The 20,387-nt window shown below is 46.5% G+C and overlaps 1 protein-coding gene across 5 annotated transcripts in view; it reads right to left on the bottom strand.

Moving 5' to 3' along the window:
* ZMYM4 (zinc finger MYM-type containing 4) overlaps positions 1-20,387 on the bottom strand; it is a 57,905-nt gene that overhangs the window by 2,781 nt on the left and 34,737 nt on the right. For 3 of the 5 annotated variants that reach the window (XM_063312130.1, XM_063312127.1, XM_063312128.1), the window contains exons 13-29: positions 19,350-19,619; positions 18,488-18,638; positions 18,066-18,238; positions 16,577-16,763; positions 14,509-14,652; positions 14,255-14,292; positions 13,207-13,351; positions 12,499-12,620; positions 11,487-11,649; positions 9,328-9,381; positions 7,741-7,920; positions 7,466-7,560; positions 6,322-6,493; positions 5,554-5,705; positions 2,931-3,042; positions 2,528-2,776; positions 617-734 (exon numbers count right to left, since the gene is read on the bottom strand). In XM_063312130.1, coding sequence (XP_063168200.1) covers positions 617-734; positions 2,528-2,776; positions 2,931-3,042; positions 5,554-5,705; positions 6,322-6,493; positions 7,466-7,560; positions 7,741-7,920; positions 9,328-9,381; positions 11,487-11,649; positions 12,499-12,620; positions 13,207-13,351; positions 14,255-14,292; positions 14,509-14,652; positions 16,577-16,763; positions 18,066-18,238; positions 18,488-18,638; positions 19,350-19,619 — 2,525 coding nt within the window. Of the gene's footprint in view, positions 1-616; positions 735-2,527; positions 2,777-2,930; positions 3,043-5,553; positions 5,706-6,321; positions 6,494-7,465; positions 7,561-7,740; positions 7,921-9,327; positions 9,382-11,486; positions 11,650-12,498; positions 12,621-13,206; positions 13,352-14,254; positions 14,293-14,508; positions 14,653-16,576; positions 16,764-18,065; positions 18,239-18,487; positions 18,639-19,349; positions 19,620-20,387 lie in introns of those variants that run through there. The other 2 variants (XM_063312129.1, XM_063312131.1) reach the window with 2 other exon arrangements.

Raw genomic sequence — 20,387 nt, 5'->3', positions numbered from 1 at the left:
GATGCAGCTAAAACTGGAACTGCCTTTTTGTACCCACTGCACCCTGCTGAGTAATATTCACACTATGCTTGTCTACAATCTCGATATCCATTTTCTGGGTGCTGTGGTTAAATCAGGCATCCCCTATCCTACAGCTGGGTGCATCTGATTTCATTTTTCTAATGAAGAACTCCGCATTTCTCTCGCTTATTCTGCTCCTGCAACCTATATAGATCACTGTTGTTTTCGTTTCTGCCATATTAGCTAACCTGCTCAATTTTGTGTCGCTTGCCAATCCGATAGGCATTCCCACATCACCTTAACTGTAATAAGAGTGAGCTTATCTGGATGCTTGATTCAGCTTTCAAAAGTGATTTGTGACCTAGCCTGCAGAAAAATGAAGGCACAGCTCCTCTGATCCACATGCTCAGAAAAGGAGGGAAACGTTACTGCTGGAGCCCACCCAACTATCTCCCACTAGCTCTGAAGGAAAGGCAGTTTGTGAACTTGAACAAGGGGGAGATATCTGGGCAGGCCATGGGGTAAGCGTTGGCCCATTCAACATCGCTCTGCAAGGATCTTTCCTTTGGGTCTTTTCTTTGAGAAGAAAACAGTCCAGAGAGGGGGCATCACTCACCACTTTGACAAGTAGAATTCATAGAGCCGAACTGGGCACCTCAAGGGATTGTCAGTGTTCTCAACCATCTCTACAGCTTCTTCGCCCTCATGACGCTTTCTTTTGCCCACTAATTTATCTGGAGATGGAAAAGAAAGACTGGGGATGGGAAATGGGGCACAAAGACCCAGAAAACCACAACCAACAGCAGGGGGGGGGGCGGGGAACACCACATAAAAGTCTCCTTTTCCTGCAGAGTGTTCCTTGTGAAATGGCCAACATTCCCTACACAACGGCTGCAGACGAAATGGCAACACGGGGCCTGGACTGCAGACTGTGTGTAGTCACATGATCAGTTCGCTGCTCAGGGAGATGTCTGGAGGTTTTCTCTTGCCTGGGAAGGTGTGTTTTAATGAGAAGCAATCATGCAGGCCCTTCACCTAAAGCCCAACATTTTCTATTTTGCACTGCTATTCTACTGGTCCAACGTGGCCATTTCCTACCATTTTTCTATTTGGAAATGCAGTAAAAGCCAAATGAAACTTCTGAAATAAACCCCCCAGTTGAAAACACAAAAAGATAACCAAGCTCCAAGGGTGCGGCCTCGCCCACTTTCTATTAAAGCAGGGCTGTTGCTCTGCACGCTAATGCCCAGGTAGGAGGCAGCTCTAGCTAAGCAGAAAAGGCTGCATCCCCACTTGAAAAAAACGGGAGGAAAACCGAATGAAGGCTATGGAGATCTTGCAGTTTATCTGGTAACGTATTCAGCGACTCACAGAGAGAGACTCCCAACTGTTGGAAATCGTATTCAACATTCTTCTTGGCTATTTGCTGAGGCCATCACTGCAACCATTATGGGACACAGTAGGGGTGGGGAACGTGTGTCTGTGTGTGTGTGTGTGTGTGAGAGATCCCACAATACACTTAACTGGGGCACAGTGCAGACCTGTGTGTTGAACAAGCAGTCTAAGGGCGTAGGCTACCTGAGACTTCCCAGCACTCCATCATGGCTGTCCTGGTCTTCTCCTTGGAGAAACCAACTTTGGAGAAGCAGCTCGGATGATTCTGAGTCTCCCTTCTGCTTAAAATTCTGCTGCTAACCTGAACGCTCCTGATATTGGAGCTACCTATCCTTCGAAGAGAATCTCTGTAGCTCAGGGTTGAACTGTGGAGTCCCTGGTGCTCCCTGAGCTTGGTGGTTGGCTTGCGGACGTTTCATGACCCGACTAGGTAACATCTTCAGTGCGAGTGATGGTTGAGTGTGTCCATGCGTTGTGTTATCCATGTGTTGTGGAGCTCGGCCTCAGCCATTGAGACACATAGAGATAAACCATGTGGCCTATCTCTATGGAGAACACAACATATGGACAGACTCAACCATAGTTTCAACTGGGAAACTATTAGCATCCTAGACCAAGCTAAATCCCAAAATGCTAGGGAAGTCCTAGAAGCTTGGCACAGAGATAGACACATAGAGATAAACCACTCCACTATCTGTCCTTGATTAGCACTTTCAGCATGTTCCTGGGAAAATCGTTGTGCTGGGGAAACCCAAGATTACCCCATCTCCTCCTGCATGAAAATGGGGACTAATGTTCCAATCTTCCCTTTAACTATTTTCAAAAAAGGAGGCAGTCTGATGAGATATGACCTTCACCCTAGAGCCTAAATATTTAATCCAAAAGATGGGAGGGAAAAAAGTAGGAAAAGGAAAAAGAAATGAAAATATTGGTTGTATCAGTGTCCCGGTCAATGGGTTTCTGTGCTCCCCAGTAAACGGCAGCTGGCTGACCTTGCTGGCCTCAGAAGCTAAGCAGGGTCCAACCTGGTTAGTACTTGGATGGGAGACTAGGAAGAAATCCCAGGGGTGGAGGCTAGACTGGGTGTCAACCACACTCCCTGGAAGAATGCAAGAAGGATAGGTTTACCCACCTGGTTCTACCTCCTGCTTTGGGAAAGGCGGGAAGAAGCGTAAATAAGTCAACTTGGTGTTGTATTTCAGAGTCCGGGTGCGCCTCATGACATGGGCAAAGGACAGCTTCATGTGCTCACTGACATTCTTGAGCTGGAAGTATTTGGTGTTGAAAAAAAGCAGCGTATTCAAGAGCACAATGGGGGAATAGGCACCCAGCTGCTTACACTCCCATAAGTGCTCCTCTTCGATTCTTGAAAACATGTAACCTGGAGAGGGGAGGAAAAGCAGAGTGCCCACTTCGCACCGCCCAAATCAAAGGTGCCCGTCTGGAATTCAGCCCCGTCCTCCTCCAAAGGTATCTGCTCCCTTTTCAAAAGGTCCACCAGCAGCCCTGCAAACCGCACGAACTGCCAAGCTTACCGTTTGGAAGTATTGTAGGCTCCCAGATTTTCAACAGTTTCGTAAGTTCAATCATAAACCTGGAGTAGGGCTCAGTAAAAATGTTATCTATTCTACCGTTCTCAAATAAGTACTGCAAAGGAGAAGAAAGAAAAATAGGGGAAATGACTGTGTTTGTAGAGAAATGTGGAGATGGAGCCTCTGGCCTAGCTCCATTCAGTCCTGTCCTCCCATCTTCATACAACCACCTTCGATGTGTTTAGGGTCGGTTCTGTCCTCCAGACAGAGGGTTTGGGGAACGGCCAGAAATTACAGCTGCTCACACAAGGGAGCCGCTGCCACCAGCCCTACGTTCAAGCACGACCTTGAGTATCCTTCATATGCTGTATAACATTGATACGATTGATAAGCCGGGTCCAAATGAACAGGTGTGGGGGATTTCTTGGTGAGTGCCACCAATTTGGAAATCTGGCCAGTCCCCAAACTGAAATTTTGAAATCTGGCTATCAACCCCTTTGGCCCACAGAAAAGCTGTAAGAGATGTAATTCAAACTGGTCCTGGTAGCCAGGGAGGGGGCAAAAGAGCAAAGAGTTGCTTTCCTGAGTTCTTGGACACCTATATAAATAAATCAGTAACAATGCCTCCAACTCTGAAATACAGCCCCCCACCCCACCCCAAGATAAAGCTAGTTCCTACTTCAGTCGCCTTGGGGGAAATGATTAAAACGGCATTTCAGACAGGTGGTGGGGACCAACACCTACATTTTCCTTCCTACCCAACCAGCAACAGACAATTTTAAACTTTATTCATGCTTTTAGAGTGTTATGACGCTGGTAGGGCTTTTGATGTTTTTATGATTCGATAGGTGATTGCCTACTTGTGGCCATACAGACATACTGGAAAAAACGAAACAGAACGAACATTATCATGATCGATGACCAGTGCAAAATATTGGAAGTAAATAAGCACCTACCACCTGGGCTCCTCCAATACTACGCTGGAGGATACTACAACTGCCCACTGGTGCCTGGTGCAGACAAAACAACAAGCCAAGCCCAGAGCAAGCTTTAACGGTGCTCCCGCTTTGCCTGTGCCCTCAAAGAAGGGGCGCCATCGAATTTGCTCCCGCTTTCCCAAGCCAAGCCTGCAGGCGGCTCGTGCAGGCAAAGAAAAGAGCAAGGCCCACAGGAAGTGCTGACATGCCTTCCCCTTTGCCTGAGGAAGCCTGGTCAGAGTTCTGTTTCGTTTTTTTTAGTGGAGACTTTCCTGTAAGTTGCTTGGGTCCCCCCTGGCAGTGCTTCCCAAGGGTTTTTTTTAATTGTTCAATTGTGTCCGACTGCCTGGACAAGTCCCTGCAAAAGTGTGATGGAATGTGAGAATGACTTTGGAAGAAGGGGGGAGAGATGCTGCCTAGGGCATGGTCAGATAAAAGGGGGAGGAGCCCGCAGCTGCCTAACAGGCAGGGAAAGAAACTTAGGAAGGATCCGCCCTAACTGGTCAGGCGGTAAAAAGGGATGGCGGGAGAGTTGTACTTTCAGACTTGCAAGATTCTGTCAATGTAGCCTAACAACAGAAGTGGCTCATCTGGCCGTGTTTCCCATCTGGTTTACCTGGGAGGGCTGACAAAAAATGTTTTTACCTCTGGGTAACGACAGATGAACCCATTAAATTGACTTAAAGTGTTTTACCTACATTGGGTAAAAAGGACTTTCTGATAAGCAGTTTTGGGTAATGAAGGAAAAAGTCTGGGACGCCCTGCCCCAAGGGGTTCCAGCCCACAGCTTGAGTGCCCCTGCCCTAAGGTAACTTTGCCCCAGGCCATTAGGGTAGAGGCGTGCAACCTTTTCTTGACTAAGGGGCATGCTTGGTTTTCTGGTTTGCCAAAAATAGTGGGAAGGACCAGGATACAAGTTCTATTTGATCTGATTTGATTTCACTTACATTTAAGGTTAATTAAATTAAGTATAGTTGATAAAGTTATTCTCCAGGCAGTTGTTTAATCTTTCTTGTTGCACATTCAACATTATAATTTGATACAGCAGCACCCAAGGTTTCCAGGGCATGGATGGGGCCCGTGGGCAAGCCTTCTCTAACCAGGTGGCCTTCAGATGTGTTGAAGTACAGTATTACAGGTGTGGGCCTGAGATATTCATACCTGTGGAGTCCTTGGTGCTCTCTGAGCTGATAATCAAGGTGGTAGTTCCTTGGTAATCAAGGAAGTACCAAGAAGAAAAACACACCTCCAGCAATACAGGCAGGGCAAGCTGCTCTATCTTAATCAGGGAGAAAACCCCACACTCACTGGCGCTGATGACGTTACCTAGTTGAGTAATGAAACGTCTGCAGGAAAACAGCCAAGCTCAAGAGAGCACCAAGGCCTCCACAGTTCAACCCTGAGCTACAGAGATTCTCTTCCATATTCAGATTTGTAGGCCAGCCGTAGAGAGGGGAAAGCCGTCTCTGCATTTAAAAGCTGGCACCTTCAGCTGAACCTGGAAACAGACTGGCAGCAAGGGAGGTTCATAAAAGCCCAGCATAATTACTAGCCCATCTGCTATTTCTCTACAGATTGTTTTTCCTCCTCCTCCTCGGTCAAATAAAGGCATGTGACTCCAGAAAATGGATGTAAAGAAGAAAAGTAACCTGCTGAATTCCAAGGCACAGGTATAAGATGCTGTCGGGGTCATACTTTTCACCGTTGGGTCGCCGCACCTCCTGGATGAATTGGCACAAGCCGAAACTCAGCTCCGAAAAGGAGCACGAGAGGATGTCCTCTTTGAGCTTCACAGACCGAACTGCAGGAAGGAGAAGCACCCACAGCAGATCAACCCCTTGGCCATCAGAAGGGGATGGTGATCAGCTCTGTCCTTGTGGCCACAGCAACTGAGGCGATTCCCACAGGACTGATCTGCGACGGAGGCAGAGGCGTCCGCACAGACGGGGTCCAATAGTAAAAAGAGTCAGGATGGTAGCCGCAACCATACGTGAAAAGGGGACGGGGCTTTGACCTGATGATTGTGGCTGCCACCCTGACTTTTCTGACCCCACCCCTAAATGGAGGTAAGCCAAGGAGCAAATGAAACAAATGCAAAGAATAAAAATAATAAACGTAAATCCTCACGTGTACATAGGAGCCACAAGCACAGCAAGTAGAACAATGAACTGAAGCCCAAAGCTGCCTTAGATGGGCCTTTCTACTGAAAAATTTAGAATCAGGGCCTCAGAAACCCACTTCTAGCATTCCTAAATGATACGTTTCCAAGGTCTTTTACATTGCAATTTTCATCTAGGTACCACCCATCCTACCCTTTCAACATTATTCTGTTCAAAGGCTGAGCCAAGCTTTTTAACCTCCCTCATTCAATCCAAACTCGGAAGACAACGAAACAAAACAAAACAAAAATGCATCACCTCCAAATTTCAAGTCTCCTTGGTCTTCCTGTGTGTTTTTCCACTGGGCCCAGTTTTTCCAGGCATTCACCCCATACATGTATTTGAGACTCATCCCAGAAACAGAACAGCCTGGGTATGAGCTCTGCACCAGGATCCGGGGTTCCACAGAAATGATGGACTTCTTCCTGCCCTGAAGGAAGGAAAGCCGATAAAAGATGGTTTGTGCACTGGGCTAAGTTGTGCCTTGCTTAACTACAGTTTGTAGAATAAACCACAATTGGCTGGGTTCACACCACATGCTGGAGAGCCGGTTTGGTGTAGGGGTTAAGGCATCAGGCTAGGACCCAGGAGACCCTTCTAGACTGAATGGGGAAAAAACCACACACAACACACTAAGCTAAGACTAAACAAAGCACATTACACTTTAGCATGAGGTATGTACCTACTCACAAAGTATGCAAAGACCCCACTAAAACTGCCCCAGAGGCACAGCCAGGCATTTTGCTCCACAGAGTTATCAAAATGGGGTTGAATACAGAGAAAGCAACAGACAGCACTATGCAGTTCAGTAACTTCTAAGGACTGGGTATTCTGGCCTGCCACTCCCTTTTCCTTCTTTCTTCAAAATGGCTTTCTAAGAAACTAAATAGCTCATTGGCATACATCTCAGCCTTGATGAGTGACAAGAGGATCAGGAATGGAGACTCTGCAAGCCAACAGGTGATTCATCCAGGGATATATCAGAACTCAGGGCTCCAGCCTGCTACCCCTGTGCCATGGATAGGGAGAGAGGAGTTCAACGGCCTGTCCACACAGCCTCCTTGTCTCAGCATGAAGATGTCCCTTTTACCTTTTTACCCAGGACATTTCCTCCCAACGGAACCGCCACCTCTTAGCCTGTTGCTGACAGAGGCTGAAACCGATCTAAGGCATTCCAGCCCGACGGCAGCGTTTTCCCAGGGAAAATGGAAGAACACCTCCCCTGTGGATATTCTAGGTCACTGGGTTCTGTGATTAAATTAAAACCCGCCATCTGGGCTTAGACCGCTGGAGAAGGCAGGACCTCACCCAGCACCCTGAACGGCCACCGTCAACCCATTTGCAAAGCATCTCTGATCTTCCCGTTTCAGTAATAAACAAGGAATCTGACCGTGACTCTTACCCTTCTTTTCGGTTGCGGAAAACCGTCTCTATGTCTCCGCCTCGCTCGTGCACGCGAATGAAGACCTAGCCCTTTGCTGATTGGGTCAAAGGAATCTAATTTGAAACAAAGGCACAGATTTAGCGGAAGGGTGGAAGCAGCTAGGGCTGATCTTAAATAATGGGGCACATCATAAATGACTCGGCAGGTGGGTGCAGGGAATAAAAGGCTGTGGCCTAGAGGAGCTGATGCCACACCTTCACACTCTGGAGCATTTTCTGCCAAGGCTGACACACCTGACGGGAAGTCGGCCTCCAGGTCCTGCTCCAGCTCGCCTTTGGAGAACTGTTTTGGTTCAGGCTCGGGCTCAGGCACTGTACTGGAGCGCAGCGCATAGTGATTCAGCTCGTCCTCCCAGCTGTGGGGGGTCGACACCGCTTCTGACTCCAGGTCCCCGCTGTATGTGCTGCCCTGGTCTGAAATTGAGAAGGGAGGGAGCTGAATACAGGGTCAGGTAGTACCTGTACAGGTAGTCCTCGCTTAACGACAATAGGAGCCAGGAAACTGGTTAAGCGACATGGTCATTAAGTGAATCACATGACTGGACCCAATTTTATGACCATTTTTATGATGGCCATTAAGTGAATCACGGGCCATTAAGCAAGTCCAGCTTTCCCATTGGTCACAAACTGCAGTCACATGACCACAGGAGGCTACAACTGGTCATAAATGAGAGCTGGCTGCCAAGTGCCCGAATTGCGATCCCGGGACTGCAGGGGTGGTGAGATGTTTTGTGGCAGTCATAAGTGTAAGTACAGGTCGTAAAGCACTTTTTCCAACTTCCATAACTTTGGATCGTCATTAAACTAACAGTTGTTAAGCGAGGACTACCTGTACAGAAAGGGTTGGAGAAAGCTGAGAGGTGGGCCCAACAAAGTCAACTAGAAAATTGGTCCTTAAAGAAGCCACGTGTCTGCTGCAGACCGAGGTCATTAGTTTGCCTCCCTGCACAAGGTACAACGCTCACAACTAGGACATTTTTCACGAAATAGCTGACTGGCTTCTACTGAAACCTTCAAGGGGTGTGTGTGTGTGTCCGGGTGTGTCTGGGTGTGCGTGTGTTTTCTAGATAGCTATTTCTGTCAGAAAAAAGTTTCTTCTCATGTTCAGTTGAAATCTGCCTTTCTGTAATTTCAACCCACTACCAACTGCAATTGGGACTGGCAACTCCATTACTGAACAACGTGGTCATTAAGTGAAATGTCGCACAACTGCAGATTTACATCACCTCCGCTGCGGGCATTAAGTGGATCACTGTGAGTCTTTAAGTGCAACACCACATGACTGCTACTTGCAACCTCTTGCTGGCTTCCCCACTGGATTTGCTTGTTGGAAGCCGGCTGTGAAGGTTGCAAATGGTGATCATGTGACTGCGGGATGCTGCGACCATCATAAATGCACACCGGTTGCAAAGTGTCCGAGCTGCAATCAGGTGACTGCAGGGACGCTGTGACAGCCTCATGTTCAAGGACCAGTCATAAACCTACTTTTTCAGTGCCGTCATAACTTCAAGCGGTCGCAGAAGGAGGCAGTCGGTAAGTGAGGACTACCTGTATATCCAAATTGCCTTCTGGGTCATCTCCAGCTTCCCCGTTCTTAACCTTTTTACCCAAAAGGTCTTGAAGACAACCAAAGTATTTTAAATAGTTAAATAATTGCTTTTAATTATTTAAATGAATAATGTTGTTTAGATACGGCAATTTATTAAAAAGGTGGCTTATTTCTTCCTATTTTTCTCCACCAAAGTAATAATGGATTATTAAAATTCCTTTTTGGATGTTTAAGTATATGAGGATCTCTGTTACCCTGAGTTATGGACTCACCTTTTTCAAATATTTTGGGGTCCAGGAACAGCTCATGCTCAGATGTTTGAGAGCCTGAAACAAGATGATGGAAAGATATGGCTAAAATAAACTAATACTCAGCAACAATTCCAAAACTTAATTAATGCTACATGAAACAAATTTATTCAAGAGGGACCTCAATCCGTCTAAGCCAAAGTTCTCTCTTGAGCTTTACATAACAGGCCTGAAATCTTATTCCAAAAAGCAGATGTTTCTAGGATCAAGCTAAATTTGCTTTCACTGAATTTTAACTGAATAGAATTACAGGTGGTCCTTGTTTAATGACCACCCATTCAACAACCCTTCGAACTTATGACGGCACTGAACAAGTGATAGTTATGACCGGACCTTGTACTTACAGCCATTGCAGTGTCCCATGGTCACATGATCACAATTTGCAACCTTCCCTGCTGACTTCCCACAAGTAAAGTCAATGGGAAAGCCAGCAGGAAGTCAGAAATCGTGGTCATGTGAGGTCTTCGCTTAATGATCCATACAGTCCTCGTTTAATGACAGCAACTGGAACTGCCGGAACTGCTGTTGCTAAGTGGCCTGGTCATGTGGTTTTCTGACTTACAACCACATTGCTTAACAACAGAGTTTCTGGTCCCAATTTGTGTTGTTAAATGAGGACTACCTGTAGTATAATTATTTCCTATTTTTTTCCAGTCATGTGAAAATGTATAACTATTAGAGGGGCTTCTAGAGGAGTTACAGGGGCAGCCTGCAAGGATCTGGGGAGAGGGCATGCATCCCTGGGAATCAGGTGCACACCTCTGGCCACAGCTGCTGTTCTGAAAGGCCGCCACTCAGCTGGACTCTGGAATAAAGTCTTCTCCATCACCTGTTGTCTGATCCTTTTAAACCGAAGCTGATGGGGAGGGGCCTTATGCATGCAAAACAGGTGCACTTTATCTGAGCTAATCCCTGACTTGTTTCATCCCAAGCCTATCCAGGACAATGTTCCGATGTCGTCCTAACAGTCAGGAACCGCACTGAGACAAGGAGTAGGTCTCTAGTGTTTATTACTGCTACATAAAACAGAATCCTAACAAACTGAAGAAGTGTGGGAAAAACCCAGACAGATAAACCCCAAAAGTCAAGGCGGGTCTGATCTGTGTCTCTTTGAATGGCTGCTTAACTCCTCAGGACTACGCATGCGTTTTCCCCCCTGGATAGAGGCCCCCTCCTGCTCGCCATCAGTACTCATGACAGGTGTTCCCCTTTCATCGTTACTTCAATCATTGATATTAAGGCTGTGCAGAGATCTGAACTGGAAGGGCAGAATGGGATTTGGGACGCATGTGAATGTGCATGCAGCACCTTTGGGGAACCCCTCAAAGCCGGGCTTCCCAGACTGTGATATGTACCTCCCTTGGAGAGGTGCAGACAAGAGTCCAGGGAGGTGTGAAGAACCTTTCAGTTACAGTGTTATAATAAATCCACCTTTCCCAAAGTTTCACTGAATTGTTTTCATTGTTCATTTTGGTGTTTGGAGTTTTAGGGGAGGCGTGCAGGGGAGATTACACTAAAGGGAGGTGTGATGGCAAAACATTTAGGAGCCCCCGCCTCAAAGCAACTGCAATTTCCTGGGCTCGACCGGCTGCCCCCTGCAACTGAGATGAAATGCTGGGGGAAAAAATATTTGGTGCGAAGTGCTGCCTGAAGGTGCTAATGCTCCAAATTACACTTTGCTCCTTCATCTCTGCACGGCTCCAACTCAAGGGTCATCTTCTAACGACGACTTCAATGCAATTTACATAAACACATCATTGCTTAAATGCCTCTTAATTTTCTGGGGTGGGGGTTGACAAGTGGGCCCCTGACTTACCTCCTTTATTTTTCTGTTGAGGCTTTTTCTTTCCCCCCGTCTGTGCTCCCCAACCTTAGCAGCTCCATTCCCCATCTCCCTCAAGTAAGTAAGTTAGGAAAAGCTGCTAGGCGGCCCAAGTGCTCCAGATTCTAATTACCCGAGGAAGGGGAAGAATCATCCTTTCTGGCAACTCCCACCCCGCCCCCCCAAAAAACCACCAAATTTCCCCACAAGGATTCCCCCCAATCCCTCTCCTCCAAATTTGCTCTCCCTCCTTCGTTCGTTCGCCATCCCCTTGGCCTTCTCCAAGACGAAATCCACCCACCTCCTTGAGAGTGTTCTTTGTCCTTATCTTCCGAAACCATTTCTGCCATCTGGAGGAGATCGGCCTCGAAGGGATTGGCAGAGTTCTTTTTGACGTCTGGAACGGCTTCTCTGGCTTTGCTGGTGCTCTCTGGGGCAGGGGGGACAAACAGAGGAACCGGGACCTGGAAAGAAATGCCAGCAACCACCTTATTTCTCACCCGCTCTGAAGCGTCACTTGTCACGAACAGCCAGCTTCCATTCTTAAACCTGAGCACTGCAGTCTCAAGAGAGTCCGCCCCTTAAGGGAAGCTGAGTGTCTCCATAATAGTTAAGGCTTCAGTTTAACTGCGACCCATCCTGGGATTCGTTGACAGGGATTTGCGCACAGCCCTGCAGTCTCCAAATCCACCTTCCTCCTCCTCTTTGGGGAAATCCTGAAAGAGTTATCTCTTGGCAGAGGTGGGAGGAGCATGTCATATGCCTGGTGGTAGTGAGTGTCCTTAATTCCCACCTTCAGTTTCCTTGATAAGGACAGGATTGTCAGCTCCTTGATTCTTTTCTTGCTACCTACCCAAACTTATGGACTCCAATGCCTAGGCAGTCCCTTTGCTGGCTGAGGAATTCTGGGAGTTGAAGTCCACACAGCTTAGAGTTGCCAAGGCTGAGGAACCCTGCCTTAAAGGTTGGCAAACACTGTCTGAAAGCACCCTTGGAGTATATCTTTCTTACCTAAGCAGCTCATTACGTAGTTGGGATGAGTCTTCCTGGAATAAGGGGCTGATAAAAAGGGATTACCAGTCTTTTCTAAAAATTAGCATTTGGAAGCCAAAACATTGATTATCTAACCCTAATCTGTCATTCAACAATGCGACGCATCGGCGCATACCGGGACCAGCACTCTTTTCAGATAATCGCAAGTGGTCTTGCCAAGGCACCGCATCTTGGCCAGGTAGAAGCCCACCCAGTCAGTCCTTGGCTTGCTCACCTTGGAAGCCAGACTGGTAGAAAGGGGGACCCCACACATCACTCACCGGGACTGGCATTCCCAGAGGGACTGGTGTATACTGGGTGAAGAGATGAAGTGGGACTGGCACAAACACTGGTATGGGAACAGGCACCATAATGATTTTGGGTGGAACATCTTCTTCTTCTTCTTTCCATTGCCATGTTAAAAAGACAAGATGTGATTCTTGGAGAAAAGCTGCTGGTCCATTCATATAAACACATTATTCTTTTCTGCTAAATATTATGGCTGCACGCAACTCACGACCCCGTTCGGCATGCCCATTTGTTCACTGGGACTCCCCCCCACCATATTGCCATTCTTTCAAGGTAATTCCTGGCCGGCAAAAAAAGCAGATGACTCACTCCTCGGGCAATGGACTCTTATGTTGTCTTTATCAATGGCAACAGGGCTCAGTAGCTGCTGGATTTCCTTTCTCAAAGTCAGAGCAGTCATGCTGTTTTTGAGCAACCCTAAGGCTTAGGGATACCATGCAAGGTGGTTGTATCTCCAGCCCAGCAATTATTAAAAGTATTACAATGGAGTTTTTCCACACTAGCCCCTTGCTCACTTCTCCCTCCTCCCTGCCACACTGCTGAAGCTAAACAACAACTGTGTTCAGTTACACATTCCACCAAGATACTTTCAGTGATCCCAATACCCTGAACGGTGATGCACATTGCCGAACTTTTTTCTTGCAGGGCAAAGCAGCGATCAGCCCTTGCTTGTTACTTACCGGTTTGGCATTCCTTATGCTGCGTATGAGGCTTGCAAGAAGTGGCCTTGGTCTGGGTTATGGGTTTGCACAGCAAGGCTTTGTTCTTGAGGAGCCGGGGTGGCTGTGAGGGTGGGAGCTTCAAAGCGTCTGTCTGAGTACTTGCCTAGTTTCATGTCAGAAAACAAGAGTCACTCCCTGTTTGTTACACGTCCTTAAAAAGCTGATATCCAGACAAGAGGCAGTATGGCCAGTAAGCCTCAGTTAAGAGTTTGCTGTGCCTCCATCTCTTCCCTTTTGTTCCCGGTTATTTCCATTCCAAGGAAGCCCACTGATGGAATTACACCTATGATTTTGCGTCTTGCATCTTACTTTTTAGTAAGCTCTGCAGTGGTAGCGTTCTGTAAACCCTTGAGGCCTGGATGTTCCCCTGGGTATGGGGGTCTGGAAGTGGAATCTGACCATTAATGGCTTTCTGTGTTTATATGGTTTAAGCTAGACTGTCCTTGGGTGCCATTATGTCCTTATGATGATATGAAGCAATTATGACTGTCTGTTCTTCCTTCTGTTGATTTTTTAATCCTATGTTTACTGCCCAGGCTGAGAGATGGGCAGCTATATAAATTGATAAATTAAACAAACAATTCTCACTTCCTAGGGAAGCCTGAGAATCAAAGCTGGTGAAGGAGTTTTTCCTCCCAGGTTTAAGACAAATACCTGCAACTTAGCTTAATTTTGCAAATGCAAAAACCACTAGTCATTGTAACATCAGTTATGTGCGCAATGCAAGTAAACACAACCACATGCCCAACAATTCTTTTCTAGTAGTAATATTGGCTGAGGATGAATCCAATACATCTGGGGGAAACCCATCCCATGAATTAAACTATGCTGAAGTTGCCATGAGGGGAGGGGAGGAAGGAAGGAAGGAAGGTTGGTTTTAAAAAATATGTATCAGAAATTAAAAGACAATGAAGGAAAAGTCGACACACGACATAGCGATGAAGGCAGAACATAAATAGAAGTGATATTTAACTCATTAGTAGGTATTATTTTCAGGAAAACTTACATCTCCAATTATTTTTGCTGTTACAGTAGGAACTGCACCTGTTAGGGGGAAAAGAAAATAGAAAAATTGTTTTCCTTCCTTTTCAACCCTGAAGGCAGTTCTGGGCTTGGGATCCCAAAGGGACACTCACACCCGTTTGGTCATGCAGACGTGCTCATTCCATACTGAGCAGTGTCAACGTGCGTCCGAGGAACCAAGAAAACGAAAGCTGTGGGCCTAGTAAGTAGAGGAGAACAGACACGTCTGCCGCCTACCTTGCAAAACGTTATTGGAGTTGGCTGTCGGCTGAGCAGCTGGTGTGCTGGCAAGCGACACCACGTTTGCAATCACTGGGGTAGAGTCCTTCCTGAGAGATAAAGGGGGCCCTGCTGAAGGTGTTGGTGTCATAGAAACGTTTGCTGGGTGGAGAAGGGAGAAGAGGTAAGTTGGAACGTGAAGGTTAATGGCAGCAAGGATCAAGTGTTTATACACAGACATTAAAAAAACAGGTTTTCTACATCCAACATACATACGTGTTTAATATCTGGGTGTGTGGAAAGGCACGGGGAAGCTCCCTCTCTAATGACAGATCTGTAATAGCCCTTTCAAATTAGCAAGTCATCAGCTGGTGTGGCAAGTGATCAATTCCTATCTTTGTATGAGCTGCCCCTGAGACACAGCACAGTGTGTACACAGCTGAGAGAAGGGGTTCTCCTGCGACATCCTCTCAATGGAATCCCTCTAGGTTTGAGCATCACCCATCATCAGGGTCCACCTAACACAGAACAAATTGTCTGGGGACTCCAAACTCTAGCTGCTGTAGACAAACGCCAGGTGTGAGCTTGATGTGGGAAATGCTATCCATCCTCCTAGTTTGGGCCCTCTGGGCAACCTGTCATCTTACAAGAGTGTCCTCCTATCTGGTTTCTTTGACAGGTGGCCCTACTGCACAAGAGGGCACCAAGTTGGAGAAGGCTGTTTTTACCTTAGGCATGCTTGGGCAGCCTATGCCCCTCCCCCCCACCCCAGGTATTGCTGGACTCTAAATACCATCATCCCTGACCAATGGCAACACTGGTACGACTGATAAGTGAGAAACATCAGGAGAGCCTCAAATACCTCACCCTGCCTTACTTGGGTGCACGAATGAGCAGGAATTATTTGGAGATGGATAAACCCAGAGAGAGGAGCAAATACCCATTATCTTTTATTAAGATTTTGGAGTTGATACCATAGCCAGAGTACATATGGTAACAGCTGGGAAACTTGCTGGCCAATGTGTCAACGTCAAACGCAAAGTGTGAGACACTGTAGCTGTACCGCACTATAGAAAATATCTTTGCCTAGTTCAGGGTTTCTCAACCAGGGTTCCACGGCACCCTCGGGTTCTGTGAGAGGCCCCAAGGGGCTCTCTGGGAGATCACGATTTATTTAAAAAATTATTTCAGATTCGGGCAACTTCACATTAAAGAGGTCAGTTTCACTCCTGATTTTCAGTTTAAGAACACGGTTCATGCATACAGACAGGCCTACCCGTGAAACAAATATAACCATTTTGTAACTTCCGGCCTATATTTGAGCCTGAATGTGCAGGGGTTCCCCGAGGCCTGGAAAATATTTCAAGGGTCAAGAGGTTGAGAAAGGCTGCCCTAGGGGTTGAGTGGTCTTGCTTTTAATCTGCTGAGGTGAACAGGGAAATTAGAAGTGTACTGAGGAAAGAACAGACAGATGACTAAGTCTGACTCCATTCTACGAGTGGGTCTGAGCAGAGAGCAGCTTACCAATCGAAGAGAATATCTGTAGCTCAGGGTTGAACGGTGGAGTCCTGGGTGCTCTCCGAGCCTTGTTGTTTTTTTGCGGGCGTTTCATTGCCAGACTAGGCAACATCTTCAGTGCGAAAAGGGAGAGGGCCTTGCTCTCAGTTTATGTACAGTGGCTCGCCCTGCTTGTGTCGAGCAACACCCCCACAACACAAGCAAGGCGAGCCACTGTACATAAACTGAGAGCAAGGCCCTCTCCCTTTTCGCACTGAAGATGTTGCCTAGTCTGGCAATGAAACGCCCGCAAAAAAACAACAAGGCTCGGAGAGCACCAAGGACTCCACAGAGAGGACCTTTCCTGCCCCACAATCCTTCCAAGCACACTCATTTACTTAAGATACCAAATACCAAAAGATACCACATCTGCTCTGTTTTCCACCTGGATGTAAATCACTGGAAGCTTCAGCAGGCACGGTGCATGCTCGCAGGTATTTCACACCCTACCTCCACGTGGGCCAGATTCTCTGTATTGGAACTTGCTCTAGAGTAGTTGTTCTAACGCCAGCCCCAGCCCTCCCTTTACCTGCATTATTTGGAGGCGGTGGGGGAGGCGGTGGTGGTGGTGGGGGAGGCGGTGGTGGGTCTGATGCACACTGCTGGTTGCAAAACATCAAGATGCAAAGCAAGTTGCAAAAATGCTTGATTTCACCCCGCCACTTCAGGGACTCACTGAGTTTACCCTGCCTTTTGCACCCATCACATTTGGACATCTACAGAGGAAGAGAACACAAGACGACTTTTAAAAACCCGATTCTGCTATTGTGTAGTTTTCAGTTTTAAACAACTTTGTGCAAATCACCTACAGCTACCCAATCAAAACACACAGAAAGAACGCATGTATGTGTTTTGGCATGTACTGCTTGCCATTTTTTCTACATCTGATTTGGAAAATACGACTCAAAAATCCTAAATCGAGGGGACAATGACAGATACCTTAAGAAATCCTATAACTAGGCCTAATTACATGTAACTGAATCATGCTTTTCCTATTTCCTCTGATAACCAACTGGGAAGCCAACTATGCACAGTTCTCTCCATTACCTGCTGCTAGTCAGCTGCTATCAAGCATCTGGCTGGCCTCTGACTGACTGAGGCCTGGATACAATTCATCAGGACATTGTGTGTTGTCTATGTGAAAGGAGATGGATTCTTGAGTTGAACGATTCCTGGTGACACGGACCTGCCGATGTCATCTTCTTGACAACAGTACAATTTTTGTTTATTGCTGCCTTCTTCCTGGATTGTTTGTTACTTTCCCATCTATTTCTGGACAGCCTCCCATCCAAGTACTAAACAGGCAAACCCCTGCTTAGCTTCCAAGCTCAAATAAGATCAGGCAGCTGCTCCTAGCTGCTGAAACGTTATATAAGAGTATTTCTCTATTATGCTTTGCAATCTTTATTTTGTGTTTGGTATGGAACTGTCTGACTGGAACAGCACAGAGTGCTGAGTAAATAAATAAAACATTATCTCTCTCTATATATATATTACATACAGGTAGTCCTCACTTAACGATTACCCTGTTTAGCAACTGTTCAAAGTTACAACAGCACTGAAAAAGTAACTTTATGTGTGGTCTTCACAGCTCCCCATGGTCATATGATTGCCATTTGTGTGCATCACAACTGGCTTCCGACAAGCATAGTCAACGGAGAAGCCAGCAGTAAAATCGCAAGTTGTGGACATGTGATGTCTCACTTAATGGCCACATCGCTTCGTGACACATTTGCAGGTCCCAAGTGTGGTCATTAAGCAAGGGCTACCTGTATATCATAATAGATAATTATATAACACCTATTTAATTATAGGTTGAATACGGAGATAGAGATACTCCTGACATGAAAAAGATGAGTTATTCTGAGGCCCACTGACAACACTTCAGCCTCTTTGAAGCCAGATTCTGTAACTTCCCATCGCAATTATTTCACAGGTGAGGCACTGTGCTGAGGCATTGCTTTTCAAAGAGAAAGAATCAACAGAAGACAGAATTGAAGAGTGCCAGGATAGCTTACTTGATAAAACAAAACGGTATACTTTGACATGCAATCTTCTGAGCAGAATTCCTCCACCCTGCCTCCAAAGTGATTCTGCACCAGCTTCGGAGACGTCTGCAAACAGTAGGTGCACACTTTACAGTGATTCCCCCAACGTTTGGCTAAGTCATGCTTGTAAAGCAACTTGCAGCCTAGAAAAAGAGCAGAAAAGAACAAATGACAATGAGTTAAAATTTTCCAACCTTGTCCCAAATCTCTAGCTCTCCAGGCATAACAATTTCAGAAGCAAACTCTCTTGCAACTCAAAACTAAAGCTTTTTTTTTTTTTTTACACATAGGCATATATGGAAGAAATTATGCTTAAGACTGCCATTTCCACCGCTGCATATCTTGGGACTGAATGTTCATTAAGGATATGCTTTCACCCTATCCTTCCTTACCTTCACTACAGAATGATTTATCAATGCCTGAAAATCGCACTGTCTCTTTAATGATTTTCTCAATCTTGCAGTATTCACACATTGACATGACACAGTTTATCTTTTTGTATGAATCGCAACAGGTCTTGCCGCAAAACTGGAACATTTTGCCCTGCAATTAAGCAAACAGCAGTTTGATCAAATGGAACCCAATTCAGAAAAGAACATACCATCCCATTCTTCTCCAAGAGATGCCAGTTCATCCATTTCCATTAAACAGAGACAAAACAAAAAAACAAAACAAACCCACACCAACAACTTTCCAAGATCTGTCATTAATAAAGACTGCAAACTGCCATTCACAGAGGTGCAGGTTTATAAACCCAACACAGTAGTCAGCTCAGAAATGAAAATCCACAGCTTCCGTTAAAAATCAGCGGTCTAGCCTTAGAGCTGAACAGATTACTTAAATAACATGTGACCAACACCTGCTGAATCTCAGAAGCCAGAATGGTGGCAAAACAAGATTCCCAGCAGCTGGAAAAAGAGTGTGCATCCTTGCCACTTCCATGAGCTGCAAAAGCCCCAGAAAGTACCTTGCTTGGGTAAGGGGTTCGCAGAACGATTTTTCTTAATGTATTTATTTAGCAGAAGGACTTAGCAAAAGGAGACATTATGCAAATAGGAACAATCTGTGTTATTCACACAAGTCTCAAGCTTCACTTTTTGCTGGTGCAAATGATTTTACTGTTTAAGGAAAAAAAAACTAAGCATGGAATACACACGACCTTGCCTGTCACTAGGCTTCTTGTCCACAATTACAGCCCTCATGTGTCCGACGTCAAGGCATCTGTGAACAACAACAATGGCAGGTGCCAATTACCCTGTAGTCGAGCACTTCGGGCTTCGTTGCAAAGAGGCGGTTACAGTGTTGACACCTGAGCTTGGCGACGGTGCAGGATACTTGCTGGGACTGGGCAGCCAGCCTCTGGAGGCCAGCTGCGGCTGAGCTGCTGACAGAGCTGGGAGAGACCGTTGAGGTAGTATTACCCGCCGCAGAGACTGTCGCTCCTGAGGGGATGCTGACGATCACTTGTCCCTGCGACAAGGGGACCACGGAGGAATTCATTCCTGCGGGCTTGTTGAACAAATTCTGGAAGGTCAAAGAGAGGAGCCAATGCGGATTTGCACAATGAAGATCTATCCCTGTCCAACTGACCTCCACACCCTGCTTCAAATGAGGGTTGCCAAAATGGGCCTGGAAAGGAGTCTGTGCACATCTGTACTGGGTTACTTTGGACACTCCTGGCAGGAATGCATGTGTAAGAGACGAAGCCCCCGAATAGTAACAGCAAGGGAGAATATGGCAAAGAGCACCACGCTGGACCAGGCCAGAGGTCTGCATAGGTTGGTGTTCCATCTCCAACAGTGAGCAGCTGAATTGCAGGAGAAGCTCACAGGTGAGCCACAAGGGCAGTCCCTATCTCAACATATGGTCACCTCAAATGTAGCACAGAATTTAGTGCTTTGTTCTTATTTCTGTTTTACCGACCACATCAAAAGACTGTCAATAACACCATACTCCTTTGAATTTTTCCAGTTGGGGTTAAAGCTGACCCATCACAAGCTATCAAAGCTAGGGCTACTGTACCTGGGCTGCAAACATCTAGGGACCAGCAGAGGGTAACAAAGAGATTCAGAAAACTGTCCCTCCTTGCTGCCATCTAGTGGTTATTTTGCAGCCCCCATACTGGAGCCCCACTGAAAGCACCTCTATAGAGCAATCTTGCATATTATAGGGCATTCTTACTGTGGGTCTGCAAAGAGACAGCTGGACTTGCTCTCTAGCAGAAGGAGGCCAGACCCAAGCCTAGCTATTTGTGGTGGTGGAAGGGACAGAGAGTCCACCAACAGCTTAAAG

Source organism: Candoia aspera, chromosome 10 (genome assembly GCF_035149785.1).
Source record: "Candoia aspera isolate rCanAsp1 chromosome 10, rCanAsp1.hap2, whole genome shotgun sequence".
NCBI classification, from domain to species: Eukaryota; Metazoa; Chordata; class Lepidosauria; order Squamata; family Boidae; genus Candoia; species Candoia aspera.
Note: the sequence above shows the minus strand (reverse complement) of the source record. Positions and strands in the feature narration are given on the sequence as shown.